Genomic DNA, 20,916 nt, shown 5'->3' with positions numbered 1-20,916 from the left:
ATGACTTTATTACCAGCAATGTGGAAAAAGAGACACACGTAGAAGACCCGAAAAAAGTTACCATTTTGTTGAAGGAGCAGAGTTCAACAAACCATAACCCCGCTTCTGGATATCGTTTGAAGTCAAATGATATACTATTTTATAGCTTAATATATAAATTTTATAAACACGAAATAAAACAAAATTGACCGGGGCAGACTTTACGGCTGATTCGTAGTGTCCAGTCGCATATATATGACGAGGGCATGCTAAATATATTTCGCCTGTTAACTAGAAAACTACAAATTATCAGGAGAATAAGGAAACAAAACAAAAAAATGCTTCAAATACTGTTCATCAAATAAATATATCAAATATATATCAAATAAGTATATCAAATATATATCAAATAAGTATATCAAATATATATCAAATAAATATATCAAATATATATCAAATAAGTATATCAAATATATATCAAATAAATATATCAAATATATATCAAATAAGTATATCAAATATATATCAAATAAGTATATCAAATATATATCAAATAAATATATCAAATATATATCAAATAAGTATATCAAATATATATCAAATAAATATATCAAATATATATCAAATAAGTATATCAAATATATATCAAATAAATATATCAAATATATATCAAATAAGTATATCAAATATATATCAAATAAATATATCAAATATATATCAAATAAGTATATCAAATATATATCAAATAAGTATATCAAATATATATCAAATAAATATATCAAATATATATCAAATAAGTATATCAAATATATATCAAATAAATATATCAAATATATATCAAATAAGTATATCAAATATATATCAAATAAATATATCAAATATATATCAAATAAGTATATCAAATATATATCAAATAAATATATCAAATATATATCAAATAAATATATCAAATATATATCAAATAAGTATATCAAATATATATCAAATAAATATATCAAATATATATCAAATAAGTATATCAAATATATATCAAATAAATATATCAAATATATATCAAATAAATCAATCAAATAAAGTGCATCAAATATGAAAATTTGATGCAGGCTGCTATACAGGAAGCTAAGACTCAACTGCTGCAAGCCCTATGAACTGATGTACAATTCAAATTCCTGTGTGTTAAATCGTTTATATTGACTTTCTTATTTTGTTGGCATATGCATCAAATTAAAGTTGGAAAGGATCTTTATCATAAAGCAAAACTTTGAGAAAAAAACTTTTCGTGACATAATCTGCACATAATTTTAATTGAGTGGGTTAATAGTTGGGTTTGTTCCAAATGTTTTGACGAATTTAGTTTTAGTTGATTGCACAGCAGAAGGAAGTGGAAAACTACCGTAAAATGGGGTAACTTTGGGCACTTTTCAGAGCTTTTAAACCACTGCTTCCAAACAAAACCAATTATATTTCTAATTAACTCTTTTTGTGACATTAGGGTTCCCTTCTACACCTTGAAGTTGAAAAAGATTTTTTAATAATTTTGTAAGGGTGCCCTAGGGGTTAAAAATGACCTGACCAAAGTTACCCCGCCTTTGGGGCAACTTTGGTCACAGTATTACATTCCATGAAGTAAAAAAATTTAAAAAATTGATCTTCGCTGAATATGGGCAAGTTGTTGTTTTTTGTGACATTTGACACCTTGTAAAATTAATCAAACACACATCCTTGCTCACAAATATCGATTTTTATTTTTTCTCAAAAAAATGTAAAAAAATGCTGATTTTTGATCAAAAATCCAGTTTTTTTCGTAAATTTCAAGGAAATTACACATGAGCGACTATTATTTCTTCCAAACATATTTCTTAACAAATTGACACCAAATATGACTAAAAACAATATTGCTGTACGAAAATATGACCATTTAAAAAAAATATATTTGACCAACCAAAGTTACCCCGCTGACCGAAGTTACCCCATTTTACGGTATATTTCGATCAGTACAATATGCTGAAAACAACAAACAAACAAAAGTCAAACCATCCAAGTGTGATTGAGTGGGTTAATAGTTGGGTTTGTTCCAAATGTTTTGACGAATTTAGTTTTAGTTGATTGCACAGCAGAAGGAAGTGGAAAACTATATTTCGATTAGTACAATATGCTGAAAACAACAAACAAACAAACAAACAAAAGTCAAACCATCCAAGTGTTATTATATTGAAGTTAAAGGTAGCATATCCTGCCAGATTGAGTAATGAGCAAATATAGCCAGTAAAAAAACCCAATAAAATACATAAGAAAATGCTGATGAGGAAGTGGTGTATCTCCGAGACAACTTTGTGGTAGACATTTATGACTGAACATAAGCATATATCTTATTATGGAGATCTATTTCATCAAGCACCTACTGCTGCTTGCTTTAGGTGCCTATTTAATTCAGATGTGCTTGACACAGGGTGAGTTTAGTTTTACAAGCTTTTGTTTTGTTCCATTTTTGTTTGTATGTGTGTGGGGGTGAGTGTGTGTGTGGGGGGGGGGGGGAATAAAAAAAAAACTCAAACAAGTGTGTCCACGCTTGGAAGAACGTTTACAAATACAAAGAGTGTCACTGTGTTTGCTGGGGGGGTGTGTATGTGTGTGTGTCACAGATGTTTAAGAATTAAAGGGACGTACGATGCCAATGTTTCACAACCAAATCATATATGGGGACCATGCAGCACCATGAAATTTTTGTGTCATTGGACAGTCAATGTTTCAAATCATGGACAAATCATATATCGAAATGTTCAAAAGAGTCTGGAGAATCTGTTCAGCCATTTTGGGAAATTTTTAACCTGCACATTCTATTTTGTTTCCATTGCAACGGTTACACTAAAGATGTCACATTTATAGCTATTTCTTATAATCTGTATAACTAAACGGAGTGGAAACTTCATATTTGGTGTACAGATACATTACACATGGATATGTAATATCCGTGAACAAAATCGTCACTTAATTCAATACATTTGATTTATGGGTGAGAATGCCATTTCTTTGGAGATTTTGGGGGGGCAGTTTTGACCAAAAGAATTCTTACATGGAAATTTGTTTGAAAAAAGACTTATGTGTCATGGAAAGTGAATCAATCTATTAAAGGAGTGTTTCGTGATCCTAGCATCCTCTTTTTATGACATTTTTTCAGTACATATCCACGAAAAAAGCCTATTCCCAAAATTTCAGTTGATTCCGATTTTGCGTTTGCGAGTTATGTATGATTATGTGTATTACACTGCTCCATAGACAATGCGTTGTAATTTCGTTCTGGTGCACCGGAAGGAAATTCAAATTTCACAATATCTTTGCAAAACGAATTAATCTGCAAGAAATATTTTGTACATAAACATTATGTAGCCAGAGGTTTCCAGTGATATAAAAATCTCAACTTTTTTTGAGAAAAGTGGGGGATGAGGCTGTGGATCACGAAATGCCCCTTTAAGATGGATGTTTGGATATAAAAAAAGTTGATCACAACATTTTTCTGTGACCTATAGTTTTTGACCTATGACCTCTTGAAATTCATAAATAGTTATAAAATGCGTGTTTTAGTGGTTTTAGTCATTTTGGCCAAAAATGGACCCTTATTCACCATTTTTAGCAATTTCTTGCATTACAAAAGTATATTATTGATATACAGATCTTCTTTAATTTTAATCTATTAGGAGAATTTAAAGAGAAGACAGTTTCCATGGCAACAGACATTAATATGTGCTAAATTTTAGTTCAGTTCTGAAATAAAAATCACAAATGCAAAATCCAATCTTTGCAGCTGCTAATGATTGTGGTGTGAACCCATGTCTTAATGGTGGTACCTGTACTGATGGACTTGACGCCTATACGTGTACATGTGCTGATGGCTTTGAGGGGACAAATTGTGAAACAAGTAAGGATTATTAGGAAGTTGTAAACTTCTCCAGGATTATTTCACTTGTTGGGCACTGTTTTTTAAATACCTAAATTCAACTTGCACTTTCTTAGCTAAGCTGGCGTGCTCTTCCATTAAAGCTGTTAATGTATGTGCAAACAAAAATGGTTTCTCTACATCAGGCATTCTCAAATAGTGCACGCCACACAACCTCACTTTAAAAAAAGTTTATTTATTTATAATCATTCTAAAGTATAATTATAACTGTTTCAATTTTAAATAAAAACATGCCAAGGCGTAGATCCCGTGGGGATGGGGGGGTAAACCCCCAAATATTTTGTTAGGGGTGGTCCATACAATCATCCCCCCTCAATGTTGATGCCTGTATGTGGGTTTCTGACCAAATTCACCTCATATTTGTCCATTTTAGCCCCCAAGGAAATCTATGCCACTGGAAATCCAAGAGCGTCCGGGAACTGGACCACTTTCAGGGCTTCGCCTTGGACCCCACCAGAGAGCTCCAGGGCCCTAAGACTGGCCCCTGCATCCACCTGTTACACGCTGCCCATGCTCACATTGTAGAGTGGCACCTCAGGCTTATTTCAGACAGTAGCACTTCAAGATGTCCATTTCAGAATGCCTGGTCTACATCAATTTTCAATTTCTCCCTGAGGGGAGCACTTTACATTGACAAGGTGGTATCATCAGTGAAAATGGACTTTCAAAAGCACCCTAAACCGGTATAAGCATTGAAAATGCACCCCTAAACATGTATGGCAAGTGTCATTTCTATACCCTAAACGAGTAGAGTATTAATTTTCTTGACTCTAATCTCTGCATTATATACAGCTGGGAAAGCACTTTAAAAAAACTCATTAGGTCAGAAAGCTCACCTGATTTCATACATCTTTTTCTCTAAGGACCCTAAATACATTTGATATATTAGCAGGGTACCCTTTTTCTCAAATTTGCTCACTTGAATGCACAATGCTTTGATCTTGAAAATGACCCATTTTAAGTGAATTTTTGTTGGATGATACCCACTGGTCAGTGACCAGTGACCCTCCCCCCCCCCCCCCCCGGAACTTAGTTTGAAGCAATTAAATTCTACCACCTGAAAGAATTTAAAGCTGAATAACCTATAAAGAACTGATGAAAATTGAGTTCCCAGCAAACACAAAACGTTTTCGACATTATTCGCAAAAGGTTATCAGAAAACGTTTAAATGTCGGGTTATATAAAGGCTATATTAAGGTTATAAAACGTTTTCATAACAATTAAAAACATTTTTTGATAATCTACTGCTGAGCAAACAAAAAACGTTTTAATAACATTCCAAAAACATTTTTGAAAACTTGGTGCAAAACATTCTAAACAGAATGTTATTTTGGTGTTGAAAATATATTTTGCGAAAAACGTTTGCCCAAAATATTTGCAATAACGTTTTACAAACGTTTTCATGAAATAAACATTTAAAGAACATTTCTGTATTTGCTGGGTGCAAATATTTTAACATAATGTTATTTAAGTGCCCGGTTTAAGTGTTAACAAAATATTTGGCAAAAATGTTTGCAAAACTAGTTTACAATAACATTTTGAACACATTTAAAAATATTGTATTGTGTTTTCATAAAAACGTTTAAAACGATTTCATGACCTTTATATAACCCGACATTTAAATGTTATTAAAACGTTTTGAAAAAATATTTTAAGAACATTTCTCTGTTTGCTGGGTGCCAATATTTTAACATAATGTTATTTAAAAGAGTGTTTCGTGATCCTAGCATCCTCTTTTTATGACATTTTTCAGTACATATCCACGAAAAAAGTCTATTCCCAATATTTCAGTTGATTCCGATTTTGCGTATGCGAGTTATGCATGATTATGTGCATAGACAATGCGTTGTAATTTCGTTCTGGTGCACCAGAACGAAATTCAAATTGCACGATATCTTTGCAAAACGAATTAATCTGCAAGAAATATTTTGTACATAAACATTATGTAGCCAGAGGTTTCCAGTGATATAAAAATCTCAACTTTTTTTGAGAAAAGTGGGGGATGAGGCTGTGGATCACTTAAATGCCCCTTTAAGTGTTGACATAATATTTGGCAAAATGTTTGCAAAAATAGTTTACAATAACATTTCGAAAATATTTCAAAAATATTGTTGTAGTGTGTTTTCATACAAAACGTTTTAAAACGTTTTCATGACCTTTGTATAACCCGACATTTTAATGTTATTAAAACGTTTTTACCTAAACCAATAGCCAAAATATAACTTATTTAAAACGTTTTTGTGTTTGCTTGGTTAATATCTACAAAGAAATTTAAGACCCTTTCTGCTTCTATAGGGCAATAATTATAATGTATTATTATTTTAATGTAGAATATGTATTCTTCAATTTCAGGTGGTGTGAAATTAAGTTATTTGAATGTTTGCAAAATCTAACATTGAGAAAAAGTAGAGCAAACATAATTCTGTGACATCTAATATTGATTTCTTAAATTGAAATCATTTATGAAGAATAGCTTGTTGAAACCATAGAAGTATAAGGCCAAAAAAAATTGGTATGTCTCAAAGCCCATGGCAGTTTCAAAAACGAATGCGGAATTTAAAAAAAAAAATTTAAAACTAAATTTTGAATGAAGATGTCATTTCCGAGTGTTAAAAAGTACACAGGATAAAAGCTGTTTCAGCTGACATGGACACGCTAAGGAAAATGAACACACGCGTGGGCTTTGAGACATACCTTTTTTTTAGCCTAATGAACTTTTCATTTAAATAATTAAAAAATGAAAAGAGAATCATACCTTTTGATTTTATAAACTTATTTTTTGTAGATGTGGATGATTGCCTTCCCACTACTTGCCTGTTTGGAGGAATATGTAATGATGGAATCGACACTTACACTTGTACATGTCTACATGGGTTCATTGGTGATACATGTGGATTAAGTAAGCAGGATTATATTTATCCCCATCGTATCAAATAAATTCATATTGTACTCTCATTAAGGCAAAACAATAGTAGGGGAGAGCGGGGAGTGTTCAATGTTTAAAACTTCGGAGAGATTATGGATTAGGACATAAACGGAGGTATGAGTAATACTGATACCACAAAACTTTAAAAAACATGCTTTTCAGTAGTTTTGCCTTGTTTAATGTTTAATGGTATAATTATAAATATTTTGCATAATACGCTGATGAGGCAGGTTCGCCCTCCAGTTTGGAGTAAGTCCGCCCGGGGAAGATATAGGGCGACTATGCCTCATCCTCAAAATGGCGAACGTGCCCCTTGTGCACATTTTTGCATTTTCTTCAGGGTATGCAAAATACAAATCGATAAGGAGTTTATAACTGCATTAAATCTTTGACAAATCCCATGTTCCCAATACAGATTTCCATTAAAACCATCTGTATTTATGTATCAATGATAATACAACATTATTAATGCAAGAAACAATTACGTTTTGGTGTAATTTTTTTGTTTTGGCTGCAGTTCGATGAACACGTGCCTATATTGCGCGTAGCTAATATGAGAAGTTTATAATGACCTATGTCACCTAATTTTTCCATCACCAAATTTCCCGATAGCCGTATTGCTGAGAAACAAGGGGTGGGCGAACCTGCCCCTAGGGCGAACACTCCCCGCTCTCCCCTATGCAGCGTTAATTTTGTGATTAACTACTCCTTGCTTTTTTTGTAATTCAGATTTGTGCACTCTCTGTTTTTATACATTATAGATGTAAATGACTGCGAACCGAATCCCTGTGTAAATGGTGGTTTGTGTGAAACTGTAAACGGAGCCTTTACCTGCCAGTGTCTAACAGAGTTTACTGGAACCAGATGTGAAACAAGTAAGGGTTTATTATGGGCTATTCCAGTTGAAATCCATATACCCCCAACGGAAGACATGCATGAGCTTATTAATCTATATCTTCGACACTGCAGGGAGTGTGAATTTCAAGTTACTTGAATGGTTGATTCTATTTGAAATCTACATTCCGCTGTGAGGGAGATTTAGGTCATGGTTTCGTTATAACAGGTGTATGGAAAGTGATGTGGTCCTTGGACAGTCTATAATATCGAATTGATTAATTCGAATTAAACAAGTGCCCATGGGCAGCGCCATTAGACATGTTACAAGACTACCAAGTGACAGGTGATGGACAGTATACAGCCTTAACATGTCATTTTTTAGATGAATATGTATAATCTTAATATAAGTGTACATTCTAGGAATTGAACTTTAGGGAGTGTTCATTAATACTTTGGTAGGGGGGGCTGGTCTTCCTCAAATTTTTCACTCGAAAACTTTTTTGACCCCCCCCCCCCTCGATGGACCGCTAAACTTTTTTGACCCCCCTCTTTTGAGAGACAAAACTTTTTTGACCCCCCCATTATCGTATAACAAACATACTTAATAGTGTTGTTTCCAGTGGTGTGGTTTCTGGGTCACATGTCATTGAGGGAGGCAAATGTTTAAAACATTCCCAGTGGGAAAATTGCGCATGAAATACAAGCACAAGGAAAAATCAGGGTGTTTATCTGATTTAACAGGGATAAATGAAATAGAGGATTTATTTGGAGGTTCATAGGCACATCAGCATAACGGGCTATATTATGATAGTACAAATGCGCGCGAACCGTGCAAAAATTTTGGCCATATTGAAGCTTGAATGGTCAAATATTGTTAAAATTGGAACTAATTTATGCAAAAAGCTCAAATGGTCAAATATTAGATTCATTTGGTCATGCAAATGTACACAGGTATCAGTTTTGGCCCCCAAAGACCGTGGCACCTGGGCCCACTCTGCCCTATGGTAAATCTACCCCTGGGCTTATGTGTACAAAATAATTTTGCAATGAGAAATAGTAAACTGAAGTGTGCAGTACGTGCAAAGATATCTAATTTATTTGCAATATTTTCTTGATGTAGTTGTATTTTGATCAGATTGGTACATAATCATATTTGTAGCCTACTTTGAAGAGATATAAATTTCTATGATAAAAAGTGCCAGTATTTCCAGATGTTGCAGATCATCTTTAATGTTATATGTGCATGTACACTAAGTGCCATCATTTTTGAAAATTTTGGGTTTTGAAGAGGAAAACTTTTTGGCCCCCCCTCTTTCCTACCACCTAAAACTTTTGGTCCCCCTCTTTTAGGTCCAAACCTTTTGGTCCCCCTCCCTTTTACCAGCCCACCCCACCAAAGTATTTCTGAACACTCCTTAAGGCCCATTCAGTGATTCAGCGATCGTAAAAATCATCAAAATTCAGATTTTGGTACCTTTGTCATTATCATAGATGTCCCAACATAACCTGCTAGTGGTTCAGCCGAAAACCCTGTATTTAAGACAAAATAAGACATTTTACACAAATCTGTAATTTATACTGACAGTATATAAATTAGCTACATGTATTTGATTGGGACTTCAACTTGTTCAATACTACTGTTTTCTTCGTTTTTTGCCAAATTTGTCATTTAAAAAATACCAAATGACAATTTGAATAACTTATCCTTCACTTTTAAGCAATTTATAAACAATTTTAATTTTTTTACACTTTCGCTGGGATCACTGAATGGGTCTTTAACCTCCAATATGAAATTAATTTCCACATTTTGTATACCTAGATATAAATGATTGTCAGTCCAACCCATGTCAGAATGGAGGTGTATGCATAGATGAAACAAACACTTATACTTGCCAGTGTCCTATTGGGTTTATGGGTACACATTGTGAATCAGGTAAGTTAATAGCTGCCACAAGGTATTTATGTCACTGCCACATCAGGGTAAAAATGGCATAGAAGCTTTTTCAGGAAAGGTTTTGCAATTTATCCTTGAAAGTCCTTAGGGGCTGTGCATAATTATGAGCATGAGGGCTAAGATTTTTTGACAAGCTGCAATCAAGTGCAAATTTCCCTGGGACACTTGTTCATATTTCGCGCCCTCTGTTCAATAAAACCGGTCATATGAAGTTCACCATGTGATATTTTATTTGTATAGTTTCCAACCTATTTCGAATCCCTCCTCCCCACCAACCAATGTTGGAGCAAAAATATAGGCCATTTAAAAATGAAGCATTTGGTATACAACATTGAATAAGGGGTGCGGGGAGGGTCATTGAACTATAAAAGTGTCCCAGCAAATTTGCACTTGATTGTATAGGGGATGCGAAAAAATAATCTATTAATATCAATAAAATCGCCATAACTCTCGAACGCGTTGCTCGATTTTCATAATTTTTTCAGTGATGTCAAGATAATTTCATTATGCATTACATGATTAGCCAATTTTTAAAAAATTTATTAAAATAAACATTTTTTTGAATATCAAACCCTGCAATGCATGCATTTTTCAAGGAATAATTGACACATTGATTGCTTATATTAGAGTGGACATATAAATTCTCCTTTGGAAGAATTTACAAACATAATAAAAGCAAACCAAATAAGAAATTAAGAAAATATAGAAATAAATAGAACAGAATCATGATGTTTGTCTCATCATTGATCTTTCAAACTCATTACCCTATTTCAAATGCTATTATCGGAATGCACGTTAAACTCTTTAATATAGGCCTTCAACTACCCATCACAGACACGCTAATTCAACGTAATAATGCCATGCCAAAAAGTGTATATACAATTATATACAATTACACATTTTAAATGTGCTTATTATTGGTATTAAAAAATAAAAAATAGATAAAGAGCAGGATTTAAAAGTAAACATATCGGCGACAATGAGCTTCGAACCGTAGCCCTCATGATCAGAAGGCAGTAAGCAAACCACTACACCATGGTTGAGCTGTTGTTATTCATGCGAATTTATTTATAACAAGGATAACAAGAATTAATGAGGCAATCACGGTCTACCAGAATAATATAACTTAAAAAGTAATATATATTTATTTAACATTATGGTAGACCGTGCTCATTTGGCTTAAATGGAGGAATAATTACCAATAAACATATCAAAGTTAGGAAGGTATGTATAATGTGACCGTGTATATTCAAAATATACGTTAGATAAATGCTGAATACGACCAAAACATGAGTTTTAATGAATGATTTCATTGGATCGAAGCTCGATAACACAATACAGTAGCATTGCAATGATAGGATTAAATACGCTGAAATCGAGTGCAATTGTCATCAGTCTCCCGGTGGCATATAGTTACTGGCCTTGCTTCTCGCCCCGAGATCTCGAGTTCGAATCCATGTAATGCTATTTTTCTTTCTTTCTTTCTTTTTTTTCTTCCTTTTTTCTTTCTTTTTCTTTCTTTCTTTCTTTCTTTCTTTCTTTCTTTCTTTCTTTCTTTCTTTCTTTCTTTCTTTCTTTCTTTCTTTCTTTCTTTTTTCTTTTTTCTTTTTTTTCCTTTATGTTGCCAATTTACATTTACATTTACCAATGAACTAAAGGGAAACAATTGTTTTGTTTTATGATTTTTGTTTGTTATTTCAGTAGGTATTTTTAACTGATTGTACTCTATATTTCCAATATGATTTAATTTTGATTAGTTTTAAATTGTTTTAAAAGTGAATTTTGAGATAATGTGCTTATAATAGCAATCATGTGTCAAATATGCCTTAAATAATGCATATATTACAGATTTTTGATACCTAAAAATATTTAGTTTGACAAAAAAATGACAATTAAAGTAACCAAAAATGCTTAATGTTATTTGTTTTAAATTAGTGAAAAAATCATGTCAATCGAAAGCAACGCTGCTTATGAAGTTATGGTAATTTGACTGAAAGTAATAGATTATTTTTGTCTTCTTCAATACAATCAAGTGCAAATTTCCCTGGGACACTTGTTCATATTTCGCGCCTCTGTTCAATAAAACCGGTCATATGAAGTTCACCATGTGATATTTTATTTGTATAGTTTCCAACCTATTTGAATCCTCCTCCCCACCAACCAATGTTGGAGCAAAAATATAGGCCATTTTAAAAAATGAAGCGTTTGGTATACAACATTGAATAAGGGGTGCGGGGAGGGTCATTGAACTATAAAAGTGTCCCAGCAAATTTGCACTTGATTGTATAAAAAAAAAAAAAAAATAATCTATTAATATCAATAAAATCGCCATAACTCTCGAACGCGTTGCTCGATTTTCATATTTTTTTCAGTGATGTCAAGATAATTTCATTATGCATTACATGATTTGCCAATTTTTAAAAAATTTATTAAAATAAACATTTTTTTGAATATCAAACCCTGCAATGCATGCATTTTTCAAGGAATAATTGACACATTGATTGCTTATATTAGAGTGGACATATAAATTCTCCTTTGGAAGAATTTACAAACATAATAAAAGCAAACCAAATAAGAAATTAAGAAAATATAGAAATAAATAGAACAGAATCATGATGTTTGTCTCATCATTGATCTTTCAAACTCATTACCCTATTTCAAATGCTATTATCGGAATGCACGTTAAACTCTTTAATATAGGCCTTCAACTACCCATCACAGACACGCTAATTCAACGTAATAATGCCATGCCAAAAAGTGTATATACAATTATATACAATTACACATTTTAAATGTGCTTATTATTGGTATTCAAAAATAAAAAAAGAGATAAAGAGCAGGATTTAAAAGTAAACATATAAAGCATAATGAGCTTCGAACCGTAGCCCTCATGATCAGAAGGCAGTAAGCAAACCACTACACCATGGTTGAGCTGTTGTTATTCATGCGAATTTATTTATAACAAGGATAACAAGAATTAATGAGGCAATCACGGTCTACCAGAATAATATAACAATAAAAAGTAATATATATTTATTTAACATTATGGTAGACCGTGCTCATTTGGCTTAAATGGAGGAATAATTACCAATAAACATATCAAAGTTAGGAAGGTATGTATAATGTGACCGTGTATATTCAAAATATACGTTAGATAAATGCTGAATACGACCAAAACATGAGTTTTAATGAATGATTTCATTGGATCGAAGCTCGATAAACACAATACAGTAGCATTGCAATGATAGGATTAAATACGCTGAAATCGAGTGCAATTGTCATCAGTCTCCGGTGGCATATAGTTACTGGCCTTGCTTCTCGCCCGAGATCTCGAGTTCGAATCCATGTAATGCTATTTTTCTTTCTTTCTTTTTATTCTTTTGTATTTATTTCTTCCTTTTTTCTTTCTTTTCTTTCTTTCTTTCTTTCTTTCTTTCTTTCTTTTTTTCTTTTTTCTTTTTCCTTTATGTTACCAATTTACATTTACATTTACCAATGAACTAAAGGGAAACAATTGTTTTGTTTTATGATTTTTTTTGTTATTTCAGTAGGTATTTTTAACTGATTGTACTCTATATTTCCAATATGATTTAATTTTGATTAGTTTTAAATTGTTTTAAAAGTGAATTTTGAGATAATGTGCTTATAATAGCAATCATGTGTCAAATATGCCTTAAATAATGCATATATTACAGATTTTTGATACCTAAAAATATTTAGTTTGACAAAAAATGACAATTAAAGTAACCAAAAAATGCGCAATGTTATTTGTTTTAAATTAGTGAAAAATCATGTCAATCGAGCAACGCGTTTATGAAGTTATGGTAATTTTACTGAAAGTAATAGATTATTTTTGTCTTCTTCAATACAATCAAGTGCAAATTTCCCTGGGACACTTGTTCATATTTCGCGCCTCTGTTCAATAAAACCGGTCATATGAAGTTCACCATGTGATATTTTATTTGTATAGTTTCCAACCTATTTCGAATCCTCCCTCCCCACCAACCAATGTTGGAGCAAAAATATAGGCCATTTAAAAAATGAAGCGTTTGGTATACAACATTGAATAAGGGGTGCGGGGAGGGTCATTGAACTATAAAAGTGTCCCAGCAAATTTGCACTTGATTGTGGGAGGGGGAAAGCAATTTTGGCAGGCCAAGAAGAGGGCAAGCAATTTTTGGCACGCCATTTGAACATTCCCCCCCCCCCAACTATTGCTCAACTCATTAAGACATTTTTAAGAAAATTCGGTAGATTTTGAGGAGTGAAGACGTGTTTCACACTCTCTCTCCCAATTACACACAAATCAATGGGATAATCAGTGATAAGTATTGAGCCTACATGCCTATCACTGTTCTACTATAGCTACCTGTACAACACTGACTGATGTAGTGATGAACTATATGTAGTGATTAATATGGAGACATCTAGCAATACAGACCATAGTACACCTCCATCTCAGGGTATTACTGACCAGTTAATGGCAAGCTCCGAATATAGAGCCTACATGAAACAGCTATTAGCTGAAGTAGTTGATGAAAAGATTGGAAAAAGACTCGAAATATGTGAAAGTGAAATACATGAGATAAGACTAGAGATTGACACATTGAAGGAGGACAAGAACCAGAGAAAGAAAGTAGATGATGATTTTTCTGAAAAACTATCTAATGTCCAAAATGAGCTCGATGATCTTGAACAATATAGCCGTAGAAATAGTCTTCGGATAAATGGAATAACAGAGAATCCTAAAGAAGATACAAATGAACTCATCAAAACTATGGCTAAGGAGAGGTTGGGCGTGACAATAGAGCGATCGAGACATAGATCTTGATCATCAGTGGGTAAACCAAGACCAGAACCAAGACCAATTCTGATGAAGTTTACCAACTACAAAGCCAGAAATGATGTGATGAAAGACAGAAAGAAATTAAAAGGTAGCAACATCACAATAAAGGAGGACTTGACCAGGATTAACCAAGACTTGCTTACCAATACAGCAAAGAGAACTGGTGTTAAGAATACATGGAGTCACGATGGCGCATCCTTGTAGCAGCACCAACAAGTACCCCAGGTAAAACTGTAATAATTCAAATAAGAAATACCAGCGATTGGCAGAAACTTCCTGACAAGGAAGTCTTCAAGAGTTCGAGAAACAAAGAGCGGTAAGAGCAAAAGCCAATCAGAATGTAAATGCTGAACTTACTCAACACAAGATGCTAACCCGAACAAAGGCCGGAAGCCTACGGTAAAGGCTAGCGATTTGTATGTGAACATTTTACAAACATTTTGTACTATATAATTATAATTCTTTACTGTCACTGTAACAGTGTAATATCATCAGGGAACTACTGCACGGACCCTACGGTAAAGGCTAAAGTGAAGTTACAGACTTTTGATGTAAAATAAAGTGGTACTCGGAGTCCACTGATCAATCGCGTCAGTAACAGTGACATTGCACTTGATATTGTAAAACATGTGAAATAATTATACTATATTATTGTGATTATTGTCTTTATCATGTAGTTACGGGACAGTAGTCCTACTAAACTACCTATGTGATACAATGTTTTTATGTGTGTATTATTTTGATCATAGACAACAGGGTCTATGATTTGATGCAAATAAAGTTTGATGATGTTGATCATGACACCCTTGTTGGTATATATTATAGATTAGTTGAATGAAAAACTAGTGGTTTTTGAACTGGATATTGATAATGACTGAAATAATAAAATAAATGAAAAATGTTGCAGATGTACTGGTGATGTTAACATGTATTTAATGCTGGTATTGACTCTAGTATAATGATGGTATTAAATACAAAACAATTGTTGGTAATGACTAGAATTAAAAATGTTCTACTGAACATGAAACTTAACGATGGTACTGAACGAAAATATGTTGTTGATATGCTGTTGATAATGACATGAAACATGTTGGTGTTTTAAAAAATTGTGTTAGTAATACTAGTGGTATACAACACGAATCAGTTGGTAATGACTTGAATGAAATGTTATAATAAAAATTTAGGTGGTTTTGAACTTGATGCTGGTACTGAATGTAAAGTGTTGTGAATTTACTGGTGATGCTATAATATGATACTGATGTTGGTATTTACTAATACAAAATAGTGTTAGTAATACTGGTGGTATTCAACACAAAACATTATTGTTGGTAATGACTTTATATTAAAAATGTTCTTTATAATATCTTGTGGTTTTAAACACAAACCAATTGCTGGTAATGATTTCTATGCTGTACTAGCTGCAATAAAATTGTTGCAAAGTGGTGTTGTTTAACATGAAAATCATGTTGTTATTGACTCTAATAGAATTGGTACTATGAAATATTAGTAGTTGTAATATCAAAACCATTTGTGTTGCCAATGCCTAATGTTGACTAGTGAAAATGGTATAGTTTTTGAGGCTGATGTTGATGACAAAAGAGTGTCTACAGAAATTATTGTTTGATGTTAAACATTTGTTGGTAACAACTCTAGTAAAAGGTATTAAAGACCCTGGTGGTGTTGAACAAGATGTTGATGATGATGATGTAATTCCGAAACTGTGTCAATAGAATGTTACTACAGTTTGTGTCTCTCATTAACTATAGAAGATATTGGTTTTTGACACCTTATGTTATTAACTGATCAAGATAATGGTTTACTTACAATATGTACACCCCCAACCAGTACCATTTTTACCATGTTAACAGTTTTCCCTATTCAACAGCTTGGTTATGTTTTAAGCCTGAAAATGGTTAAAGGGAAAATCTTTTTGTTGTTGTTGTTTTGTTTGCGAAAATTATTGACAGGTACTATTATACTGGGTGTATTTTTCTTTTTTCTAGTAATCTGTGATATACATGTACCTAGTAATACATGTGGTTCTTTAAGTAATTCTGATAATGCCTGACTGACGTTTCATTGTTGTACAGTACTTTTCACCCAAATATTGTTTGTGGCATGTGGGCCATACTTAATGTTGACCTCAAATTTATTTGAGTGCAAAAAATTTGTTTGTTTGTTTTAAATTGTAATTTTATATATATATATTATTTTGTGTTTTGATGTCTGAATGTAGCCCTTGTTCTGTATGCCAAAAGCGTGTTAAGAAAAATCACAGAAAACTGAAATGTAGCACTTGTAAATGTTTTGTGCATAAATCATGTAGCAGTCTGAGCAGAAAAGAATTCATGAAAAATTACAATCATTATTGGTTTTGTGTAAAATGCAATGATACAATGAATTTACCATTTAACCACTTCATTGATGATGAAAATTTCTTATTAGAATTGTACAAGTATTTTGATATTGATGATACTCCACGTGAATTTGATGTTGATAAATATGAACACTTGGCTATTGATCCAACAAAATACCAGGATGATATGAATACAGGGCAATTTAACAGTCACACTAATTATTATACTGATACTAAGTTAAGAGATGTTACTAACGAATCTTCTGAAAATTTGTCACTCCTTAATTTTAACATTAGGAGTCTGGATAAGAACTTTGATTAGTTTAGAGATTACATGTGTACTATTGATATTGACTTTCATGTTATAGGATTGGTGGAAACATGGTTAAAAGAAAAGCCACATGATTATTTTAATGTTAGCGGTTATAATCTTGAATTTGCAAACAGAAAGAATAAAGGCGGTGGTGGCGTTTGCCTCTATATGAAGAACAACATACATTATAAACTCCGTGATGACTTGGATGGTATTGAACATCCTGAATATGTTGAAAGTCTCTTTCTAGAAATAGAAAGAACAGGATTGCAAAACATTGTTATTGGTGTTGTATATAAACCTCCTGATCAAGGGATACATGAATTCAATAAGTATATAGATGGAGTTCTGTCGATTATTAATAAAGAAAATAAACTTGTATACTTGATGGGTGATTTTAACATTAATTTGTTAAATGAAGATGTTCATGTACCTACTGCTGAATTTCTAAATACTATGTCATCTTATTCCTTATATCCATGTATTACAAAGCCTACAAGAATTACCACAAAAACAGCTACTCTTATTGATAACATTTTTACCAATTGTTATACATGTCAAACATCTGGAATCATGGTAACAGATATAACCGATCACTTTCCAATCTTTCTATCTACAAATTTAAATTTGTACAGAAAGATTGATAATCTTCAAGGTACCTGTGATTTTAACACACGGTATAAAACTGAGCAAAATGTACAAAAATTTCAAAATGAGCTGAAAAACGTAGACTGGGATTTTATTTGTTCATCTGATGATGTAAATATGTCATATAATAAGTTCATTGAAAAATTTATGCTACTTTATGATGAGTGTATTCCAAAATGTAAACCCAACAAGAGGGCCAAGAAACATGACCCTAGATGTCCTTGGATAACTAAAGGGTTGGTAAAATCGATTAAGTAGAAAGAATATATTGTACAAGAAATCAATCAAAAAACCAACAGAGGAAAACATTTCTAAATATAAATCATATCGTAGTAAGCTAACATCTTTACTCCGACTGGCAAAACGTCATTATTTTTCTTCATTGCTTGAAAGAGAAAGGTACAGTATGAGAAATACTTGGAAGATTCTCAACAATATACTGAGAAGTAAAAGGCGTAACATGTCTCAAAAATTTGTAAGTAATGGGGAAACAATAACAAATCCTAAGATTATTGCTGATAAGTTCAATGAGTATTTTTCAAATATTGGACCCAAACTAGCACAAAGTATAAGCCATACTGGTAAAGATTTTTGTGATTATCTAAAATCCAAATAGTTCTACATGTTTCTTCAAACCAACCACTGAAGAAGAAATTCTGAAAATTATTGCAACTTTGGGTAGTAGAAAAAGTCCAGGTCACGATGGTATAGGATCTGATATTGTTAAAAGAGTTGCGAATGAAATTGCATATCCACTGCAAAGGATTTTAAATATCTCTTTAAACACAGGTGTTGTGCCAGATGATTTAAAAATGGCAAAGGTAGTTCCAATATACAAAAAAGACAACCCTGAAATGTTTGGTAACTACAGACCAGTTTCAGTGTTACCATGTTTTTCTAAATTGCTTGAACGGATTGTGTATAATAGATGTATTGATTTTTAATTTTGTTCAATGTTTTGTATGATAAGCAGTATGGCTTTAGAAGCAACCATTCCACATATATGGCAGTTTTGGATTTTGTATGTGACATTGAAAATGCAAGTAGTGAAAAGAAACACACAGCTGGTATTTTTATGGACCTGTCAAAAGCATTTGACACCATAAATCATAATATTTTGATAAGCAAACTGGAACACTATGGCTTTAGAGGAGTAACATCTCAATGGTTTTCAAATTACCTTTCTGAGAGAAAACAATATGTGTCATACAATTCAGAAGTCTCATCTTATGAACCGATTTTATGTGGCGTTCCACAAGGATCAATATTGGGTCCTCTGCTTTTCATCATCTATATGAATGACATCGCTCACACATCTGAATTACTATCATTTATTTTATTAAGCTGATGATACCACTGTTTTCTACTCACATGAAAATATTAATGAACTCTGTAATGTAATTAATAATGAGCTGAGGGTGGTAATTAACTGGTTCAAAGCTAACAAACTTTCACTCAATGCAAAAAAGACAAATCTCATGTTTTTAGGTACTGTGTCCAAAACCAAGGAAATCAATGACAATAATATTGTAATATCTTTAGATGGTTGTAAACTGACTCGTGTTAAAGAAGCCAAATTCCTGGGTCTAACTATTGATGAAAATCTTTCTTGGAAGAAACAGATTGTTAATATTTGTAATGTGTCTTCACGAAATATTGGCGTTTTGAACAAAGNGAAGCATTATTTACNCGAACAAACTTTGTACAACCTTTACTGTTCACTAGTTGTACCCTATTTTAATTACGGTATTTTACTTTGGGGAAATGCAAACAAGGCATATCTGAACAAATTATTTAAGTTACAAAAAAGAGCTTTAAGAATAATATCTCATAGTCCGTATTTAAGCCATTCAAGACCACTTTTTGATAAATACAATGTTCTTGATATATTTGATATGTACAAGAAAGAGTTGTCTATTTTTATGTATAAGTATACCCAAGGTATGTTACCAAAATCATTTGATGCTATGTTTAAGAGTCTTAAGGATATTCACAGTTATAATACTAGAAATAAGCATAATTACCAACTACACAAAACAAGTACTGTTGTCTCAAATGGTCCAAAAATTTGGAATCAAATACCTTATGAGATTAGACAGGCTACCAACATTTCTCTCTTTAAGAGAGGAGTACATGCCTTCCTGAATGACAAGTAGATCCAAGTATGTTTTGCTTCATTATTATAGTGTAATATTTCTGTTAATCATTCTGTTAAATCATTGCCTCCACTTAATATGTCATCTCAAAGTTGTTTATCATTGCTTTTATGCTTTATATCAGCGTTTGTAATTTGCTATATGTAAATGTTAAATACTCATGATTATAGTACAATATTATATTTAAATTGATTGATTCATTATATTTGTCTTTAAATTGTTTGGCTACAGATCCTCGTTTTGTTTTTGTTCTGTTTTAATTTGTGTAATTTAATTATACAGGGGTGCAGCATTTACAGGCTTCGCTTATCGTTGTACCTCCTCCATCGTGTTGTACTTTTTATAATTATTGTATTTTGTTGTAATTTTTGATGGAAATAAAATAAATCTGATTGATTGATTGATTGAAGTGAAAATGTTGCAAAGATTAAAATTGAAATAAATGGGATATCTGCCTACAAAAAGTATCATTACACTTAAAACAGTATCTTGAATTAAGAATTCAAAAACTCTACAATATTTTGAAGAAGTCTAAAACTCTACACAAAAAATTCAAGTATTCTGTATAGTTGGATAAATTTGTTCTACACACCTTGATTCCTCATTTGGCATAAATATGTGCAATTGTTCTTTTTTATTTCCCTAAGCAGAGAAGATGAGAAATAACAAGTGGAATTACATTTCAGTTGGATGCTAATACCGAGCAAAGGCTCTTAATTGTCACTCCACAGTGTAGAAGACTTGCTAAGAGGTTGAACACTGCATTTTTTAGAACAAAGGTCCCACTTGGCATGGATGTTCCTTGGGGCAAGAGAAAAAGATTCATCCAAAGAGACACTCTGTCTCTATGCATAAAACGCCCTAATTAGCATAAATTATGCTAATTAGTACCCAAAATAAGGTATTTTCTAACTTTTGGACCATTTCACCTAAAAAAACTATAAAT

The 20,916-nt window shown here is 32.4% G+C and overlaps 1 protein-coding gene across 4 annotated transcripts in view; it reads left to right on the top strand.

Moving 5' to 3' along the window:
* Positions 1–2,152: 2,152 nt before the first annotated feature.
* Positions 2,153–20,916, top strand: part of LOC140150592 (uncharacterized) — a 31,251-nt gene continuing 12,487 nt past the window's right edge. The window contains exons 1-5 of one of the 4 annotated variants that reach the window (XM_072172637.1): positions 2,156–2,429; positions 3,782–3,895; positions 6,720–6,833; positions 7,622–7,735; positions 9,517–9,630. In XM_072172637.1, coding sequence (XP_072028738.1) covers positions 2,354–2,429; positions 3,782–3,895; positions 6,720–6,833; positions 7,622–7,735; positions 9,517–9,630 — 532 coding nt within the window. In that variant the 5' untranslated portion in view covers positions 2,156–2,353. Of the gene's footprint in view, positions 2,430–3,781; positions 3,896–6,719; positions 6,834–7,621; positions 7,736–9,516; positions 9,631–20,916 lie in introns of all 4 variants that reach the window. The other 3 variants (XM_072172639.1, XM_072172636.1, XM_072172638.1) reach the window with 3 other exon arrangements.

This window comes from Amphiura filiformis, chromosome 4, assembly GCF_039555335.1.
Source record: "Amphiura filiformis chromosome 4, Afil_fr2py, whole genome shotgun sequence".
NCBI lineage: Eukaryota > Metazoa > Echinodermata > Ophiuroidea > Amphilepidida > Amphiuridae > Amphiura > Amphiura filiformis.
This window is presented reverse-complemented; position numbering and strand designations above follow the sequence as displayed.